Source organism: Acartia tonsa, chromosome 13 (genome assembly GCF_053477335.1).
Source record: "Acartia tonsa isolate MP-2025a chromosome 13, ASM5347733v1, whole genome shotgun sequence".
In the NCBI taxonomy this organism is placed as follows: domain Eukaryota; kingdom Metazoa; phylum Arthropoda; class Copepoda; order Calanoida; family Acartiidae; genus Acartia; species Acartia tonsa.
In genome coordinates, this window is record NC_137272.1 from 36974115 (window position 1) to 36995594 (window position 21480).

At 32.1% G+C, this 21480-nt stretch overlaps 1 protein-coding gene across 1 annotated transcript in view; it reads right to left on the bottom strand.

The window, feature by feature from the left end:
* Window positions 1-93: 93 nt before the first annotated feature.
* The window catches only part of LOC145304097 (uncharacterized), a 43426-nt gene continuing 22039 nt past the window's right edge, over window positions 94-21480 (bottom strand). Inside the window, exons 11-28 of the mRNA XM_080145858.1 lie at window positions 21181-21258; window positions 20623-20698; window positions 19999-20074; window positions 17929-18008; window positions 17367-17428; window positions 16579-16680; window positions 14866-14995; window positions 14203-14295; window positions 8978-9063; window positions 7838-7906; window positions 7387-7462; window positions 6642-6781; window positions 6333-6481; window positions 5379-5439; window positions 4818-4884; window positions 3695-3775; window positions 3110-3230; window positions 94-2102 (exon numbers count right to left, since the gene is read on the bottom strand). Of these exons, the coding sequence (XP_080001984.1) occupies window positions 2048-2102; window positions 3110-3230; window positions 3695-3775; window positions 4818-4884; window positions 5379-5439; window positions 6333-6481; window positions 6642-6781; window positions 7387-7462; window positions 7838-7906; window positions 8978-9063; window positions 14203-14295; window positions 14866-14995; window positions 16579-16680; window positions 17367-17428; window positions 17929-18008; window positions 19999-20074; window positions 20623-20698; window positions 21181-21258 (1602 nt within the window). The 3' untranslated portion in view covers window positions 94-2047. The remainder of the gene's footprint in view (window positions 2103-3109; window positions 3231-3694; window positions 3776-4817; window positions 4885-5378; window positions 5440-6332; window positions 6482-6641; window positions 6782-7386; window positions 7463-7837; window positions 7907-8977; window positions 9064-14202; window positions 14296-14865; window positions 14996-16578; window positions 16681-17366; window positions 17429-17928; window positions 18009-19998; window positions 20075-20622; window positions 20699-21180; window positions 21259-21480) is intronic.

Genomic DNA, 21480 nt, shown 5'->3' on the forward strand with positions numbered 1-21480 from the left:
GTAATTTTGTATATCATCATTGGAAATGGACATTAATTTATCGGCCATTATATTATTTCTTTAGATCCCCGTTTAGTACGCGATAAAAAAACATTAAAATGAAAAAAATATATATTTGAGCCAAAAATACAAATAAAATATCACAAAAATTTTATAGGTTCATATCAGGAGTAGAAAAGCAGCGATTTTATTCATGTAATGCTTACGTGGAAATTTTTACGTGCATGGAAATTTTTAAATGTGTGGATTTATTAGCAGACGAAAAAAATAAATTCGCGGTAAAATTGCATGATAAAAATGTGCGAAAAATCTCCAAATCCTGGATATTACCTTCAGATAATACTAGATTTTTTTTGTACATAATTTCAAAAATTTAACTATATTACATAGGTACATATTAGATTAAGCGACTAAATATATAATACGATTTTGGATATTATTACATCATTTTACAGTTTTATAAAGAACCAATTTTATAAAAAAAAATATCCAGTGTAGCTAGCTATGGCTATTAAAAGTTTTTTTATGTACGTACAAATTATCAGGATATTATACATACCATAAGAGAGAGGACTATAGACTATAAAATAGTTCTGCCATTAGTTGGCAATATATCTTTTAAAAATCAATTAAAAGATTGAATTAGGATTGGATTAGACAAAGTAAAACTTTTCCACCAATAATAATCTACTCAAAAAGTAATGTAGACACAAATCTAACGTTAGTTGTCCAATCCCTGTAAGTATTATATATCAGACTAAAGACAACTCTGGCAGTTAGACTATCCTTCCCTCGGGTATAGTCCTTTTCGTGGCAACGCTCCTTAAGGGTCGATTCTTAGTTTTTTTCACAGTTGCTTTTCTTCTATTTCTAGCTCCTGCGGGGGGCTCTAACCCTGTGGGGCAATCACCTAACCCAATATAACCTAAAATAACCTATCAAAAGCCATTTTAAAAATACGACGAATCGCCCCTTAAGGGGCGTTGCCACGAAAGGGACTATTCTCCTTCCCTCTAATAATCATTAAGGGTAAGAAGAATTTTTACAGTAAGGCTTCAAAACCGATTTATACCCGCTGGATTAGAACCAGTTCTCCACGATACTGAAAATTCACGTTTAAAATCATACCGACAGTTTTCCGTGAGTTTAAAATAAAAAATAATAAATATAATAATTACCAGTTGACTTTTGTTATTATAGTTTTTATTTTAATATCCGCTGAAAGCTGTCTTTAATACGATGCGATAGGTAAAAAACTAATCATAAAATTGAATGATAACGAATGTGACATATTTGAAAAAATATACACTATACATATTTTATAAATCGGAAGATTTTTAATCACAAATACAGTAAAATACTGAACACGTTGTGGTTTTAATTTTTATACAGTGTGAATATGAATAAGTTTTATTTTAATTACAAGTTTTACCTTAATAACTTAAGAACTAATAAAGCATCTTAAAACCTCGAAATGATGCGAATTTTGTAGTATGAATATAAGGCACATAAGAACTGTATGAATTACTGAAATTTGACTTTTAATTTAAATTTTGGATAACTTTTTACAGACAAAGTATATACTAAAATTTTGATCATTTGAAATACTTTTCAAAATGCGTTACATAACATCTTTATACAAACGAAACATGAAATAACAAATTGCGATAATTTGAACAAAAACTTTGACTTATATAATATGTATTATTTATCTTTATTAAAAAATAATGAAGAAATATAATAACCTTTGTTTATATAAAATTTTAATTTCTTCATAAAATTACTTCATAATACTATAAGACTATAACAAACAAAAAATTTGTTAGGCACATCATGTTTCATTTTTATTTTTTTGGTATTGTAAAAAAAAGTGAGAAAAACATAAGTTTAATTACTTTTATCATATAAAATAGCTTATAATTTTGACTTTAATTAACATGTTTTAAATTATCAAAATGTGAACTGTTTTGGGAATTCTTTATAATTCCTTAAAAAATGCGGGAAACTGAACTAGTAAAAATGCGCGACTACAATTTTGTCAAACTTGTCAAGCCTTCTTGGCAATGTCGTTTCTTGATTTGGTTTTCCTAACACCTTTACGCCTATATAAAGAAAATAAACCATAACATGTGGACAGTTAAAGCCATAAGTCAGGGATCTAAAGGAATAAGACAATGGCCGATAATTTGATGTGCATCCCCATGATGATGCAAAAAATTCCCCTGTATGTAGATATTAAATGTAAATGTAAGTTGAAACGTTTGGACTGGACACTCAATTAATGAACCAACCAATCAATATTCAATAAAAGTGTTGTTAAGCCAACGGATAAGAAAAAGTCATTATAAGACTTTGGAGACTAGTGTAATAAACAGTCCCCTCCCTCCCTAGAATATAACATCTCATAAAACTAGTAGAACTTATTAACATACGGTTTGTTAGGGGGGTGCATAGCATTGATTTTCTCATATTTCAAAACCGACCGTTTTCTTTTTCGCAAAGACAGCAAATAATAAAATAAGTGGATGGTGGACATTATAAAGAGAATAAACTAGGGTTAGCAATCCGAATTTTTGGACCCATTTAGGACCAAGAATCCGAAACCGCAATTTAAATTTCACAGTAGCTTTTCATGCTTATTTTAGGTTAGGTTAGGTTAGGTTGAGTTAAAGTAAGAAAATGGCCGCTGCAGTAGGGGCTAGAATTTTTTTATTTACAAAATAAAAAATATTGCATCCGCAATCAACAATCCGGAATCCGCCAAAAAAACAAGAATCTGCAATCCACGGATTAATCCGCTATTTTTTGGGGGCGGATTTTTGTAAGAATCCGAATCCGACCCAAAAATTGGGCAGATTGCCAACCCTAGAATAAACAAAAAATGAAAGGGGTATTGTATATAATTGCGCTGTGGTAGTTTTGCGTATTGAATGGTTTGATTGCACGATCTACACTAGGTAGCCATTACAATACAAAAACTGTTTTTGGCTTAGTAACCCAAACCCCCTCAATTCAAAACGTCCTGCAACTGAATAAGTATTGGGATCTTTTATTAACGTTACAGCGTGGTTTTAGTCCATTTTCTTGATTGTTTATTGTTTATTCCTACCTGCAAAGAATCTGTTTCATGTGTAATTTGTCTGCTGGCTTTGGAAAGACGACTTTCCTTGTCTCCGCGTTTTTGATCAACTCCTTCCACATACTGTTGTGTTGCAGTGTATCAGTATTTCCTACAATAGACAGAAATGTTCATGTTCTATTATGAATAGGAATGAGGTACAATTATATAAATTAAAGCTGGAACAAGACTAGGAAGGTTCTACAGGGAGGGAGGGGGAAATAGGCTGTTTTTGACATAGTCCTCAAAGTTTTTTAATGACGTTTTCTTATTCGTTGTCTAAACAGCTTTGGGGACATAATTGGAATTTTGAATGGTTTTTGGTTGGTTCATTAAGTTGAGTGTCCAAACGTTTCAAACGCCAATTGTAATTTAAAGAAGGATTAATTTTGTGTATCATTATTGGGGATGTACAACATTGTGCATCAATTTATCAGCCTTTGTCTTATCCCTTTAGATCCCTAAGTAGGTATAAGCTTTTGATGGATGAGATTCGGCCTTAAAACAGACATATTTTTAACCCAGACTTAAGTATCGTAGAATTGGGTAGATTTTAATGTAACTTGTAATACTCACCTAGAATGACCAGACATTGTTTGGCTCTTGTGAGAGCAACATTCAGCCTCTCTGCTTCCTTCAGAAATCCAATAGTACCACCTTAAATATGTCAAAATTTGATATAAAAAAAAACTTTGGGTACCTATTTGATTGAATTTTGATCAGTTGGTTCCAAATATTATTCAATTTATCGCCCATGGTCTTGTTTCTAGAGATGTCTGCAGTTCTAATTTATATGATGACAATGTTAGGATTGCTAAACGACATTCAAATTAATGATGTCCAAAATTGGTTTAAGACATCAAACAAATGCTTGGCAAAAGTCTAAGTGACAATAATTCCTTGATATAGTATTTCCCTTTAGTCACTGTAATGAATTACGCTTAATTTGCAACACCTGCCATACTCGGCGAGAGTGAGGTAATATAGAGTAGCTCCCTTGAGAAAGTGGGTCAAGGCATGAAATACTTAAGCGTGGAGCTTGCTAGCCCTAGTGGCTATACAAAAGTGTCTCGTCCTTCTCCATGACTATTTAGCCATAAATACTAGGGTTGGCAATCAGTCAAAATTTTGGACCGGATTCGGATTCTTACAAGAATCCGTCCAAAAATAAGACGGATTCTCCGCGGATTCCGGATTCTTATTTTTTTTGACTGATTCCGGATTTTGGATTTTAGCAATATTTCAAAAGGCTTTAAAAAAAAATAAATTAAGTGATTAAATTATACCAAGTACTAGTATAAAAATAAAGTATAGGTATATTTTCTGATCTCTCCACTTAGTGGTGAAGGTGGGGAGAGATGAGGGGTTTGTGATCTTTGTCTTCAAAGAGGGAAGGTTTAAAAAAAACTCAAGACGCTAATTTTAGCCTAACAATTAAGAATCCGAATCCGCTATAAAAAAAACGGATTCCGGCTTCGGATTCCAAAATTGGGCGAATTCGGATTCTGATTGCCAACCCTAATAAATACACTTGTAAAGTGTAATGTTCTATATTTTTTTTGTCTTTGTGGAAAGGGAATAGTTATTAATCGCATCGTTTTATAGACAGCTTTCCATGGATATTAAAATGAAAAATTATTGTTCAGCCTTGCTTAGACCGGTTCTAATCCAGCGGATATAAATCCTACTTGATTTGTACCTGATCTGACACATGAGATAATGATGGCGTCCTTCTCAGCCCCCTGGAAACCATCCACGGTGTTGACCTCAACAATAGAGTTACTTAAGAGACATATGTCTAAATGGGTCAATAAGAGACTACTGTCGGAATATTAAAGAGATCTCATTGGTTGAAACATCTTACAGATCTTGGAACGTAAGGGCATATTTTTTCATTTTGTTCCCATTATGAATCAGCTATGAATTGTTGCATATCTTAGGATTAAGCTTTTCCTGGGTAAATTAATTTGTGAAAAAAGGTAGCTTTCTCAAAATTCCATAAAGTTTTGAGTAAGATTCCAGTCAAATGTGCTTATTAGGTCAAACTGTTTTTAAATATGCGTTTAATTAAACTATGATTTTCGTCAACATTAAGAATAGTTAGACCTAATAAGCCCATTTGACTGGACGCTTGCTCACAATGTTGCAGAATATTGCGAAAGTACAATTCCCTTTTTACACAAACTATTTTAACCAGAAATAAATAATCCTAAGATTTGCAACAATTCATAGGACCAAATAGATATACTAAGTCTATTACCTCAACAATATCCTTGAGTCCAAGGCTAGCCACCATAGTACTCAGCTTCTCCTTCTGCCATCTGTAAGCAATTAATAGTTATTTTTTGTTCAAAGATTTTTAAAAAATTTATAGAAAATAAAAACATTAGAAAGCATAGTTTTCATGGGAATCGCAAAAAAAATTCTAGTAAGTATGTGCCATAAATTAAATCTTCCTTAATTTATATCGTCATAGTAGAAATTCATCCTCTTTAAAATCCCCCTCCCCTCCCCACCCCAATCCCTCCTAAGAGGGGAATTTTGAAAATAAACACCCCTGCAATTATCTCAATAAAACCAAGGTATTAAAATCATTGCTTCGATTTTATAAAGATTTCTGTGAATGTTTCTAGTACCAAAAATTAACAACAAAAAAAAACAAAGGCTTTTTTTTGTATCAGGACATAAAAACCCCTTAAAACGTCTACAAAACATTTCCTGAACTTTTCCTTATGATAACTGCCGAAATTAAAGGGGGGGGGGGGGGGATGTTATTTTTTCAAAAAATTTTGCCCTTACAAGCAACCCTGCGGGGGGACTTTTTTCAAGGTTTATCTTAAATTCAGTGCTACTCCTGTGCTTTTAAAGATATTGAAACAAAATCTTTTTAGGTAGGTCAGTAAAAAATATTTGAATTTTTAAAGATACCAAAACTTGGGGTAATTAGTGACACAACCTAAAAGATTTCACCCAATGAATTATCTCTAAAACTAAGGGAGTAGCGCCCAAAATAAAATTGCTGGTACGTCGTATGACGAGTCACCACATCCCCCCCCCCCCCCCCTTGGAATTTAATTGGGGAAAGTATTCTAAACTGAGTGTCCGAAAGACAAAAAGTCATCAGACTCTTACTCAATTCCGACTGGGAGATACACACTAACAGACCATTGATTTTAAGACATAAAATAAAGAAAAATTCAAATAACAAGCTTACTTGTAGAAGGTGATAACGCCAACGCTGAACTTAGCTTGGTCTCCTTTGCCAACAACATTGCGGATGCCACAGAGAGTTTGTATGACCATCCTAGCAAGGTCAACCTCCTTCTCATTGCATATGTCTACACCCTTGATCTTCTCTGGAGACTGTTACAACATTGCAGTTTTAAATTAAATTTCTAAAATAAATGGCAGCGAACGGCGGACACAGTTGTTCCGCTGCCGTTTTATATGAAAGATATCAAAACTTGGGGTAATTAATAAATTATTGACTCAACCAAAAAGATTTTTAAAATTGCAACCATTCCTTGTTGTTAACAATTGTGTAGGGGGCCAAGTTTAAACTTGGAGATGGTATTCCCTGCTGGATCTTGCCATCATAAAACTTGGAATTTGGCCAGGTGGATATCTCCTTGTGCATCCTGTACTGGGTGGATAACATTACACCTGAAACAAATAACTAATTAAGAGGCCTCTAGGGGCAATTGAAGAAGGTTATCTATTTCTAGGAGCGATTTTCTTGGGAGGATGGTTGCAATCCTACCCCAAAAATAGTTATACACATTTCCAGGAACTATGAGAAGCTATATTGTAAAGGAGAACCATACCGGTTACCAACATCTTTTGGAACACACAGCAGACATCATGTTACTGTTTTAGAAGGATAGGTAGTGCAGCAGGAAGAACAGTTAATTGTAGATATCAAACATAGCTTAGTTATGAAGTAGCTGCGCTTTAGGCCAGGGTGATGTAATAATTGAGTAGCTTCCATGAAATTAATTCGAAAAAAATCAACAAACCTATACCTACTTGATTTTCACCTTTTGTTGGGAGTCATCACTTCGTAGAATTGCCGACATTATATTATTTTGATTTATTTCGTGTGTTGACTTATTCCTGGCTTTAATATAATTTCATTCACTGAGCTTAGCGTGAAGCCTACAAATCTAAGATTTGCCAAAGAATTTTCACAACATATCTCCATGTGCATCTGAATACTAACTACATAGAATAACTCAATCAGGGCTAGTACAATCAAAAAAAATTATTACCTGAAACTTCCTCAGCTTCCTGTGCAACAGTGAACAATCTCTTGAACAGAGATGTATCATATTTGTGCTGCTTAGCCTAGAAATATCCATACATTTTTTTTTGTTATTACTTATTTTTAAGAATATATTTTATAAAATATTGAGCTCTTTTGAAATAATCAAGTTGAATTTATTTTTGGTAGCGCAGCCACTCTATAATTTACTTACTAATATGTCCGTCATTCAGTCAGTCAGTCAGTCCGCTAGAGGTGAAATGTGATTTTTTGTCTGCTATTGAAGATAAGACAGCTGAAATGTTTTTGTGAAGATTCCTATGACATTTTCACAGTTAGTCTTACATTATTTTGTCCGTCTGTTATGCTTTAAAAAGCGTAATCCTTATTTTTAAAAGGTTTTGTGAATTTCTTTTATTGATGTGCTTGACTGACTAAAAAGTAAAATGTATGTAAACCTGCATGCTGATAACTGTGGCTGGTAGCTGTTTATGGTCCCCAACAAGAATCAGCTTCTTCATGTTATACTAGCAGCGCCATTTTATTCATACAATCAATTTGTGAGAAATATTACAATAGGGTTACGTATTAAAACAAGGAAATAAAAGGGATATTTCCATATGGTTCATTTAGGGAGTTGAGGTACTTATAATTCAATAAAGATAATAAAATAACTGAATAACATGTGCAGATAGGCCACTAATGAACTTCGAAAATGGCCATACTCATCAGCATAGGCGTCCAAGGGGGGGGGGTGATGGGGCGATTACCCCCCCGAAACGATTTTGGGGGTGCCGTAGGCACCCCCAAAATTTTTTCATTTTACCCCCCCCCCCATTCAAAATTTACCCCTACCCTGGGGGTGCCGTAGGCACCCCCAACCATTTAGGAGGGGGTATTTACCCCCCCCAAACAATTTCGGGGGGGTAAATACCCCCCCCAAAATAAAAAATCTCTAACAAAAAAAATTTTTGCGCGCTTCGCGCGCATTTTTAATACTATATATTTAATAAAATTTAAATTACCCCCCCCAAAAAATTTTACCCCGGGGGATAAATTTTGGGGGGGGGGGTAAACTAAATTTACCCCTGCCAACAGATTTCAGGGGGGGTAATTACCCCCCCCCCCCCAAGCAAATTTTACCCCCGGGGTAAAAATTTTTGGGGGGGTAAAAAAAATTTGCGGCGCGCTTCGCGCGCCATTTTACCCCCCCCAAACACTAATTACCCCCCCCCCAAAATAAAAAGCTTGGACGCCTCTGCTCATCAGACTTATTTTAAAAAAAGATACCAATTGGGAAAGAGAAATTAAGCACCTTCTAGTGGGATTTTAATTATTATTTTAGAAAACATACTTGGTTTTTGTTAAAATGAGCGTAATGAATAATAAGAATTAAGGTGTACAATAAATACTTAATTAAAAATATCAAAAAGAAGATTTAAATATGAATGAGAACCGGTTCTAGTCATTACGTTTTAAAAGTAAAAATACTGGAATTTTTAATCTAAAATCGTATGATTTTGTTAAACTATTTCTTGGATTCATTACCACTTAGATATGTTCTTATGTATTTACTTGATTTGGTATGAATATAAAACCTGCAGGGGTATTAAGGCCTCGGGTTCAACACATTGGCCGGCTTCGTCGATGATACAAACAGATATTTTCCTGTTCACATTCTTCCCTATAGAAAATATTTCAATATTTTTTCTCGCATTCATTCGAATCCAGTGGATAGGAACCGGTTCTCATCCATACGAAAAAACTATGTCTAGCATCGTATTATATCCAGCTTTCTACGAATATAAAAATGTACAATCAAAAGATTAAAACCAGTTTTTTAGCCGCTGTCTTCGGCACCTCCGGGCTAAAAAAACTAGTTTTAATCTTTCAATTGTACATTCTATATCCGCGGAAAGCCGTTTATAATACGATGCGAGAAATAACTACTATCATTTAAACTGTTTTTAAACTATTTTTGAATGGGGGGTCAAACATATACTAGGACACCTATAGAATCAGACTGCAGAGCCCAAATTTGAATTAAGTCCCCAATAAACTTTTTTGGGGGGATTTAAAAATTAATTTTCAATGTTGCTCTGGTCATTTTGACCAGATCAAAAGGTCTTTTTTTACTTCGTGTAATATTGTAACTTAATGAACAATTTTATATAATTCACTTTATACTGATACAATAAAAAAAACATTACTCTGTTCAATGGAAATAATTTTTTTTTCTAAAACAATAAATTTCATTGAAAAATCTGACATAATACAATAAAAAACATAATGCTGAATTTAAACCAATAAGAAATCTTCTTTCATTTCAGTTTTTTATAATTTCCGAAAGAGTGTTTTCACAAAGTGACTTATTTCAAAACAAAGTTAAATAATTTTATTTAATAAAAATGAAAAGAATGAAAACCCTACTCATAAAAGATACATACCTTTTAAAAATATTTAAAAAAATATGTTTGAATAATCTTATTTTATATCATATTTGTATATGTGACAAAAATATATTTGTTGTATTGCATAAACATTTGTTGTCATCTTAATTTATTTCACCCTTTACAGCCAATTTTTATGTGTTTTAATGTATAATAGACATGAAACATTTTTATGTTAATTCATTGATATATTGTAAAGAATTAATTTTTAATTAGTATTGATAGATAAAATCAAAAGACCTAACTTTACTGTATACTAGCATACAATATTTACGAAGCAAGACACTCTAAAAGCTGAATATTTTACCTACAAAGGAAAGAAACATCACGATTCAGTAAAAATTTTTTAATCCATAGTAAAAAATAAACTTTAAAATCCTAATAAAAATTGATGTGGGCAATTGTTCTCATTTTTGGCTTTGCAGTATGATTCTACAGGTGTCAAAGTATATTTTTGATATACTTTTCAAAAATAGTTTAAAAACAGTTTAAGAAAAATAAAACTGTTAGAACTTAAAAACAAAATAAAATCAACAATTCCAAACAAAAGAGGAGTATGCATGAACGAGAGCAAGTGAATCTGATCACCTTCCAGCAGTGATTCTAAATGTTGTTTTGGTGAATATACTAGGGTTATGTTTAATATCGTTATATCAATATAAAAAATAAGTTTCAACATGGTTTTTTATGAAACAAGGATGAAAACATCTATAAAAGCGAAGCACTAAAACGGAAGGACAAACGGACATTAACACTTCATTGTATAGTGTAAGAACTGAATAATCAGAATAAAAAAGTCGAAGCAAAATTGTAAAAAAAAAGTTTTTAACCACTGCTTGATACACTATACCTAATGTTTATGGACATACTTACCTTTTTTTGGACTTGATTATAGAGTTGCTTTGCTTATAATATTGTACTTTGTTGTCCCAGGAATCAGAATACCAAAAATAAGATCAAACGGATAATTAGATGACATAAAAATTTGTTATTAAAAAGTAGAAAAATCAACGTGTTTAAAATGGACGTACAAAGGAATCACCATGCAAAGTTTGAAATCGATAGGACAATTCTAACATGCCTAAATTAACGAAAAAAGCTAACTGTCTCGGACGGACGGACTGACCCTAATTATAGAAAAGCGTTGCTTTTAAAAAACTTTGAAATGTTAGTCATTTTTGACTATATAATATATATCATCTAATGTTTTGTTGAGTTCAAACTGCTGTTACACAAAAGTAAACTTTTTCGAAGGAAAATGTTAATTTAGAAAAAGGGATGGTAATTTGTAATATTGTAATAGTTATTTATCATATTTTCGTAATATTGTGAATGCTAGAAAGGATATTAAAATTATTTCAACAATTTTGGTCATGTGATCAAAATTTGAATTTTCCTTCTACTATTGCCCACTCTGGGGGCGAAGTAGGTGGAAATTTAAATTTTTGTCACTTGACCTTAATATTGGTGAAATAATTTTGAATGACCTTTCTTGTATAAGCAATATTAATAAAATATGATACTTGGTTTTGTCTCATTCTCTATCTTTTTCTTAAATTCAAGAAAGTCTATCAAAAAATTTACATCATCTAAGGGTGAACAATAAATATCTCAGTCTATTTTTCTCTATATTTCTTCCCCCTCCCCCCTCCCTCACTTTTCTGTCTATTTCCTTCTCTCTCTCCTCCTCTTTTGTATGTTCATTTATACAATAGAGATAACCTAGAGACAGCACAAGGGAATTTTGTTTACATTATGTATCAGCTATAAATTGTTGAATATCTTAGGTTAAAGCTTTCCTTGGGTGAAATATTTGAAGAAAATATTTCTTCCATCATATAATGTGAAGCGTATGACACAACATATAATAAGTTAGTTATAAATAATTTAATTTCTTATAATAAAGTTATCTTTCTAAAAATTATATCATTGCAAAATTTAGTTGCAAATAATGTTGCCTATAGGGCTGTATTTCATATACAACAAAAAGTGAACAAAGGTTTCTTTTTAAGAAAAAAATGGGGTCAGATTGACCATCTATGTCTAATGTTTATACCCACATCAAATATTAAATTATAACAATGTACAGTAGAGTGGATCAATTTTGGACATTGAATTCGTAATCAACATCTACAGTTTAAACGTCATATAAGAAACCTAAATATAAAAAATTGATTTTGTCCTTGAGGGGAAATGGGGGAAGGTGTTTCCATGCATTAAAAATTTTAGAAGTTTATTCTGGAGGTGCAACTTTTTTTCTTTCAAAGTATTGCTTTATGCATCTTTTAGAATTTGTCTTGTTGATTAATATAAGAATATCAAATTGGTTTTAAAAAATATTCATCCAAGCATGAAAAATCTTAAATTAAATGTAAAATCTCTTGGTTTTTAAATTTATTTATGGATTTTTCTTGCTAGGATCAATAGTTTTAAAAACAGATTTTTTATTCTTATTCTACTCTTCAAAACAAAATTGGGAAGGTGCATAAAGCTATACTTTGAAAGAAAAATAATTGCCCCCCCCAAAAAAAAAAAAATTCTCCCCACAAGTGTCTTTCTAAAAGTTTACATTCATCAGCGAGCCTCCCCATTATTCAAAATATTTTCTTTTCATTTTTTGGTCTCTTATATGATGTTCAGACAGAAAGTGTATGTAGCACATTTAAAATTAGAAAATCATTGAAAATCAAGCCACTCTAATGTACAGCATTTATTTCTTCAATTCCACAGTACAATATTATTCCTGTATTTAAATTTAACATATCATATACCTAGGAAAAAATATTCTTGTATTTAAAATTAAAAATCATGTTGGAATTTTTTTTACAATTTTTTAATTTTTTAATAATGTACAGCAAATTATTTCCTTTTTATCTCATGTTTTGAAATTTATAAGATAGTTAGAATAAATTACAGAAATAATGAAAGATTTAAAGAAGAGAGCGTCAGGGGGGGGGGGGGTTGAGGGGGGTCCCCCCCCTCAGAAAAAGCTTGGGCTTAAATCTTCAAAAAATAAAGAAAACAAAATTATTTTAAAAATTTCTTTTTTATGTTAAATATTATTATTTTTGTGACACTTGATTTTGAATGACAAAAAATGTTGAAATAAATATTACCCACTGTATGAAATGTTAAATTAGAAATCAATAATGATGTTGGAAAATTTATTCTCATTTTATACTCTGAAAAAAGGAATTGACAAAAAATAATAATTTTTATTCCAAACTTTTAAAACAGCATGCCTATTTCTTATTGGTTGACACTCGAATTAAAATAAAATAATGAATATTATTTCAAGACCAGAAATAAATTTGAAATAAATAATTTTCTTTCCCCTATATTTTTTATTCCAAAATGCCAAGAATTAATTTTGAAATAAAATAATTTTCTTTCCAATATTATTATTCCTTTTTCTTATTGGACGTCATTTTGTGTCCAATGAGAGACTAGTGTTTAAATATTTTAAAGCTTATTACAGCATTTATTTTGAATATGATAATAGCAACATTCTCACATTAAATGTGATAAACAATTTTATTAGTGTACTTTTGTAATTTAGAGCATTTGGTTATGTTTTGGCGTGTTATTTCATTTGAACCTTGAAACTCATCAAAACACTTGATAATATTTCATCAAAAAAATGCTGAACATCTCAAAGTTTTATTCATAGAAAACCATGGTTAAACTTATTTTTTAAATAGATAAAACGATAGGTATTAAACATAACCCTAGTATATTCACAAAAACATCACTTAGAATCACTGCTGGAAGGTGCTTAGAATCACATTCTCTCGTTCGTGCATACTCTTCTTTTATGTAGATTTGTTGTAAAATTGCTTTGTATATACAGTTTACTGTTCAAGGACATGCTTACATTTTTATGATTGAATGTAGGTATGATTAGCTTATAACATTATACCTTGTCGTCCAAGTCATTATTCCAAAAAAACAGATAAATAGGATAACAATAACACTTTTGTGTTTCGATTATAGAGTTGCTACACTTTCTTAATTTTATCTGAGCTGAATCTTTAAATCATTTTAGTGGTGAGCCAGATCGGGGTGAGCCGAATTTCAGCCAATCACAGCGCGGCTCTCATTGGTGGAAAGTTAGCTCACCCGGTCTGGCTCACCACTAAAATGATTTAAAGATCCAGCTCTGTTAATTGTGTAAAATATTTTCCAGTGTGGCTTCGAAACCGATTAATATCAGCTGGATTAGAACCGGTTCTTAGCCATACTGAAAAATCATGTATCGTATTGTACTACATAGCCAGTTTTCTATTAATATTAAACAGAACTTACAAACAAATCTAGTTTAAATCTTATAAGTTTTCATTTTAATGTCCGCTGAAATCCGTCTAAAGTATTACCTGTAAAATACTCCCTCATCATAGGACCATAGGAGGAGGAGAGGGTGGACAGAATTATGTCGGCGTTAGTTAACAATCTCCTTTTAGCTAGCACCTAGGAGAGTAGTTGTTTTTACAGGGATCTTAAGTGATAAGACAATAGTCGATAAATCAATTTACATCCCTAATGACGATACACAAAATTATCCATTCAGTAGGTTACAATCTGTGTTTGTAATATTTGGACACTTAACCTAATGAACCAACCAATCAGAATTCAAATAAAGTCCCCAAAGTTGTTGACCTAATGAGAAAACGCTATTATTAATCTTTGCGGACTAGTTAACAGCCCAATGTCCTCTCCCTCCCTCTTTTTTTTCAAGTTAAGACTTCACAAGGCTAACTTTTCGTGTACTGAGGTACAAAACGACTATTACTGGAATAGTTATAATTTTATAGAAAGGTATCCGCGGATATTAAAATGAAAAAAAATATTAATAAAAACAGTTAGCCCTCAGGGACTGAAGGCCTGGGTTAACAAAACTGGTTTTAATTTTAAGATTTTTTGTACTATTTCTGAAAATTGTCTGTGCCTAATAATGTTTTTCAATTAATATCCGCGGAAAACTATCTATAATACGAAGCGATAATTAACTTTTTAATGATTTAAAAAACAACAGTTTTCCTCATATCCAGCGTAGGATTTCTTGCATCGTTTTATCTCCTCCAGCTTGTCATTCAATTTGGTTTCCAGGGCCAGCTCAAGTTTCACATTAGCCAGCTTTTTCTGGGCTTTAAGTTTCGCCAATTCTACCTGGAATCAAATAACAAGAGATAAGACAATGACAGCTAAATTGATGTACATCCCCAATGTTCATGCACAAAATTACCCCTTCTGTATAGTACAATTAAAGGTAGAAACGTTTGGACAATCAACTTAATAAACCAACCAATCAAAATCAATAAAAGACCCCAAAGTTGTAATGCCAACGTATAAGATAACGTTATTACAAAACTTTGGGGACTAGTGTTATAAACAGTCCCATGTCCCCTCCCTCCCTGAGGATGACAACATGAATGAAAGCGAAGCTTAAAGAATCATTCAAACAAGACGGACAAACAAACGTCAAAACAGACAATTTCAAAAATATTGATATACTTACATTTTAAGACTTGATTATTGAGGTGCTTCGCTTATAACATTATACCTAAAGGTCCTAGGAATCTAGGTTCCGATAATTAATGAAAAAGGATAAATGCATAAAGGTTTTTTTTTTTAATGCAACCATCTCGTAATCAGTGAGCAAATGGCACTTAGAATTCGAATTTCGATCTAAACTTTTGCATGAGTAATCCTTGGTAGGTCTATTTTCCCTAAATCGAACAAAAAGTTGGAAAAGTAACGGCTGGTGGCTCAGCCGTTCAGCCGTTTTTTGCCTAATTTCAGGGTAAATTCATCATCAATTACGTAGGAATCAACTATTTAAAACATATTTTTGGTTTAATTCATGTTAAATAATAGCAATAACCATTTTTGAAACTTCTAGTACCAACAGCTACCGTCTAGAACCGTTTGATAGCGTTTTGGAGTGGCAACGAGAATAAGGTGGAGATAGGTTTCGTGAATAATTTGTACTATAGATATCCAAAAAATGGCAAAACTGCTGGGCCGCCAGCCGTTAGCCGTTACTTTTCCAACTTTTGTTCGATTTAGGGAAAATAGACCTACCAAGGATTACTCATGCAAAATTTCAGATGGAAATTCGAATTCTAAGTAACATTTGCTCACTGATTACGAGATGGTTGCATTAAACCCCCCCCCCCTTATTGAGTTCAAAAAAAATTATCAAGTTAACATTGGACATACGAATTTTCTCGTAATAATAAAGGAGTTGCTACGCTTTCTAAATTGTAACGGACTTGTAAAATCAACATAATGCCAAAGTTCTAATCAATAGGACAATTCTGACATGCAAAAATTTATTTATAAACATCTACCAATGGTTGTGATTTAGGATTTAAAATTCTCCCAAATTTATATTTTTGAACAGAACTTGGATTGTGATAAAACTGATCGGAAGTGTATAATATGTACAGAGAAGAAAATAAAATCTAAAGGGATAAGACAATAGCCGATAAATTGATGTTCATCCCCAATGATTTGATGTTAAACAAAATTACCCTTCTGTAGACTGTAGATTACACTTAGTAGTTGAAACATTTAAACACTCAACTTAATGATCTATCCAATCAAAATTCATCAAAAGTCCCCAAAGTTGTTAAGCCAACGAATAAGAAACGTTATTATGAAAATTTGGGGACCAGTGTAATACACAGCCCGTTGTCCATTCTCTTTCTAGAAGAAAATTAAGTAAGTTGGGTTGTTGACAATAATACCTGCAGTTTTTCAACCGAATTATTGAGCTCCTTCACTACTTTCTTCTGTGATTTAGCATCCTGTGCGGCCACCTTACCAGCAGCATACTCAAGGCAGTAGTCCTGGACACGTATATATTATTACTAGAGGCTACGTACCGAGAGGCCTCTAGTGTTTCTTTTCTAGGACGGTCGCTCTTGAAAGGAAGGTGGTAACCTCCACAAAAAGAAAATGACGACCCAAAGTGGGCACCACAAAGGTTAGGTAATTGTTTTTTCATTCCAACTAGGAGTTTAAATTTTGAGCCGGAGTTGTGGGCTGTTAAATAGTTATTTATTCCATCTTTTACGCGGTTAGTAAATTGAAAAATTTTAAGATTTATTGCATTTTATTGTCCCGATGGGCCAAACAAACCTGATAATAATATTCTCATTTTTTTATTAATCGTGGAAAAGTGTATAATATTATATGATACAAAACATGCTTTTCCAGTATGGCTAGAACTGGTTCTAATCCAGCGGACATTAATCGGTTTCGAAGCCATACTGGAATAGTTATTTCTCGCATCGTATTATAAACAGCTTTCCGCAGATATAAAAAAGTACAAGAATAAAACTCGTTTTGATAGCCCAGAGATGCCGAATGCACGGGCTAACAAAAAGGGTTTAAATATTATTATCATACATTTTTATATTGGTAGAAAACTGGATATAATACGATACGATACATGATTCTCAGTATGGCTAAGAACCAGTTCTAATCCAGCGGAAATTAATCGGTTTGGAAGCCATACTTGAAAATGTTTTACCTGAATATCTGGATGAATTTTCTCTGCCATGCCAACTCGAACAAAATTTACGTGGCTAAGCTCTGAAAAATATTATTTTGCAAAATTAAAATATCGTAGAATTATCTTGTTTATTTTTGCCATAAAATATTTAGTCCACCCTTTTATATACTTATATACATTAAGCTTCGTCACTTGCCTTTAGGGTAGTAAGGGATAAATCAGAAAAAGAGCTTAAAATTACCCCAAAATCACTGAAAAATGCAAACCATATCAGTCAAGTATTTTCTGAGATCTATAATTTAGCTTCAGATGAAAAAGTTATAATCTTTTGTAATATAAGATATTATACCTATAATTTATCTTATCTACAACTCCCCTAGTTATAATGAGCATTACTTTTTTTTAAATAATAAAAACCTGCCCAAATCTATGTAAACCATTTTAAGAAGGTAGAACGAGCAATTTTAAAATAATTTGGACAGACGTAGCGTAGGTATACCAAACCATTGTTATACGAGAGATTACCTACGCTTTATAAAAAAGTCGAAAGTAAAATTTAATTAACTTAAAATCATGGAACCTGTATAATTCTTCTGAATTTGAATAATTTTCAGCGCAAGAGCATCCACAGCAGCATTCGAGGGAGCACACACCAAAATTCTAAAAATTATCAAAACAGCTTTAATTTAAAGTTATTAAAAGTAGGTAGATATTTAACCCTTGTAATTTTTAATGGTATTTAATCAGTCTCGTGATGACAATAAAATGTGAGAAAAGTTACAAAAAACATACAATAAATACAGCAACCAATTTCACATTCACTTACGGGTAAAGTTCGTGCAATCAAATGGCTTGTTATATAATTTGTGCAACTTAATTTTTCTAGATTACCTACTCTGATATTTTACCCTATGCGTATGAAATATTAGACCAATATAATAGCAGGGTTTCGGATCCGCGTTGATTGAATGCGGATCCGGATCCTCAAAATTTGGTCAGTGCGGATCCGGTTCCGGATCCTTGACAATAAAAATAAAATCACCAAATTTTTCCAAAAAATTTTATTCTTTAATTCGAAGTCAAAAATACTTTTAATTTTCAAGTCTGAACCTAAACCTTAAAGATTGGCTCTCATCAAGAGAATGTCTGAGATTTTATATAAAGGGATAGTTCTACGAAGTGTATTTAAAGAGTTAAGGTACTTAGAGTAGTGAACTTTTATATGTCTTAGTAGAATATATTAGGCATTGGATAGATATGATTATATGTTAAAGAATTTTTAACATTGACCAGACCAAACTTTTTTTATTTGACAATATCTAAAAAAGTTAAAGTGATTTGCCACATAAATTACATGAGAATGGTCTATTTTTTTCCAAATATGTATAGCCAAAACACCAATATCAGATAATCTTTTTCCACATATTTCACAAGAGTTATAAAAAAATTGAACAGGGGTTCCCCTTGGGACAAGTTACTATAGAAACATAAAAAATAACGTCCGGTTCAATATAGGACAGGTTTTCTATAGATTCTTTTTAAAAAAAATAAAGAAAACCGTCCGGTTTACAATATACACATTATCTCACGCGGAAATATTAACTAACCATACAACATATATATATATATAGAAAGACCATTCTCATGTAATTTATGTTGCAAATCACTAACTTTTTTAGATATTGTCAAATAAAAAAAGTTCGGTCTGGTCAATGTTAAAATTCTTTGTCACAATCATATCTATCCAGTGCCTGATATAATCTACTAAGACATATAAAAAGATCACTACTCTAAGTACTATACTAAATATTTTATTGGTCATTCTTTGTTGTTATGTGTATTTCGTTGTATAAAAAGTTTGAAGTTCTATTAACTAGTAAATGCTATCTAAAGTAGTAATTATGAAAAAAAAAGTTTTTGCCATATATAACATGCAACGAAGTTGAAAATAAAAATGAAAAACTCATTTTTTAAGGAAAATCCCTGGTCAAATCTTTTAATTTTAATCAATAACTTTATATTATGCACTACTACGTTATTTAGAATAGAAAAAACTTACAGTTCACTATTTTTTTTTAAATGCACTTCGTGAAACTATCCCTTTAGGTAGATTTTTCCATTTTTTCCGCATTTTTTTGAGTCCAAGGATCCGGATCCGCATTTTTTTGCGGATCCGGATCCTTGGACTCAAAAATATGCGGATCCGGATCCGAAACCCTGCATAATAGGATGGTTTCTTTCGTAAATAAGAAGACAAAATTAGTAGGTTTAGGACACAGACAAATTATTTAATAGCAGCTTCATTAATAACAAATCTAATCAAAAATTCACTTTGTCTGTTCGCAGTCAGTCTGGAACACTGTAAGAGAAGTGTGATTTTCTCGGATGCTATTGAAGATGGACAACTAATAATTACAGTATGATTCCTATGGCATATGCACATCTACTATATACATTGTTTTATCCGTCTGTTAGTCGGTCATGCTTAAAAAGAATATAAAAAAAATTAAAAAGATTTTGTGATTTTTTTTTGTTATGACAACTGATCATCTAATATATAACTTGCTCCGTCTGATAGTGCATTACAAGTTTTTGTGCTTTGCTACTTACGAATGTTGTCATCCTTGTTTTTGTATATTTCACATCATACCTGGGTAATTCTGAACCTTTTCTATAGGAGCTGAAGATCTGATACAAAATACCACAAATAGTTGTAGATTTCCCAGTTCCTTTTCATTTTCAACATTTCATTTCATTCTCAGTGAGGTAGGGGGGGGGAGGGGGGGGATGTGGCACTGGACTGTAAAAATCAATGGTTTCCAAAGTTTTAGTATTCACGTTATCTTATTCGTTGGCTTAAAACCTTTGAAGTCTATTGTTGAATGTTGATAGGTATTGCATCAATATTTTTAACCTAAAGGAGTAAATTTGTTTAAAATCATTGGGAAATGGGAGGGAATGTATATCAATTTATCGTCCATCCTCTCATCCCTTAAGATCCTAATATCTTTAACTATAATGGCCGATAAATTTATCTACATCCCCAATGTCAATACGAAAAATTACCCTTTATGTTCATTACAATTAGTGTTTGTAAAGTTTGAATACTCAACTTGATGAATCAACCAATTAAAAATCAATAAAAGTCCTCAAAGTTCTTAAGCCAACGATTAAGAAAACGTTATTATAAAACTTTGTGGAAAAGTGTAATAAACAGTAAAATATCCCCTCCCTTTCTTATTTTTTGTTTTATAATTAGAAATGAAAGCTGGCATTCCTGGTGGTCCTTGGACCAGGCAGATCTTGTTCTGTCCAGATGTTAAACTGGCAGAACTCGCTGCCACAACAACCTAAACAAGTGGACACGGTTAATAAAACCAGGATGACAAATCAGAGTAACAACAAAGCATTTAAAATTAAATCAACATTAATATAAGTTTAGGGGTGTACATTCTGCATGGGATCCCTTGTCTGTACGTTCAAAGAATTTTGAAATTTGGATGTCGCATCTCCAAAATGGTTCTAGGAATCCATATTCCAAAAATCATCATGAAATTTGACTTTGAAATTTAAATTGGTAAATGTAGATTACAGAGTTGCTAACGCTTTCTAAATTATACCTAACTGTTACAAGAATCTTTATGTCAGATTTGAACGGAAAACACTTACTGACAAGCCTAAATTAACGATTAAGGTCTCCTGTATGCACTTTATATAAAGCTTCCCTTTTGAAAGTAAATAACTCAAGATTCAACGTATAATCCCTTTACAAGAAATTCAGAATTCTGACAAACACAAAGAGTAATATATAGAAAGCTTTATTGAACCTTACCCTTTTCTGTATTTGATTTAGCTTTGTGAAAGGACCAATGTCTCTAATATCACTGTGAAGATCCATGCCATCAGATACCTTAAATTGAAACAAAATCATTATAGTTGTTAAGTAAGATCTTCAAAAATGCTGAACATTTAAGCAGGGATGCTGAATCGGAACTCTCTATTTTTTTGGTTTGCTGGGTTTTCTTGTAAAAAAAAAGTAACGGGATCTCTGTTCCGGTTCTCTTTTGAAGTATAACATTTCGTAGGTCCTGGGAAGGTTCATGGCAATTTTGGAGGAGGGTACCACAGTCCA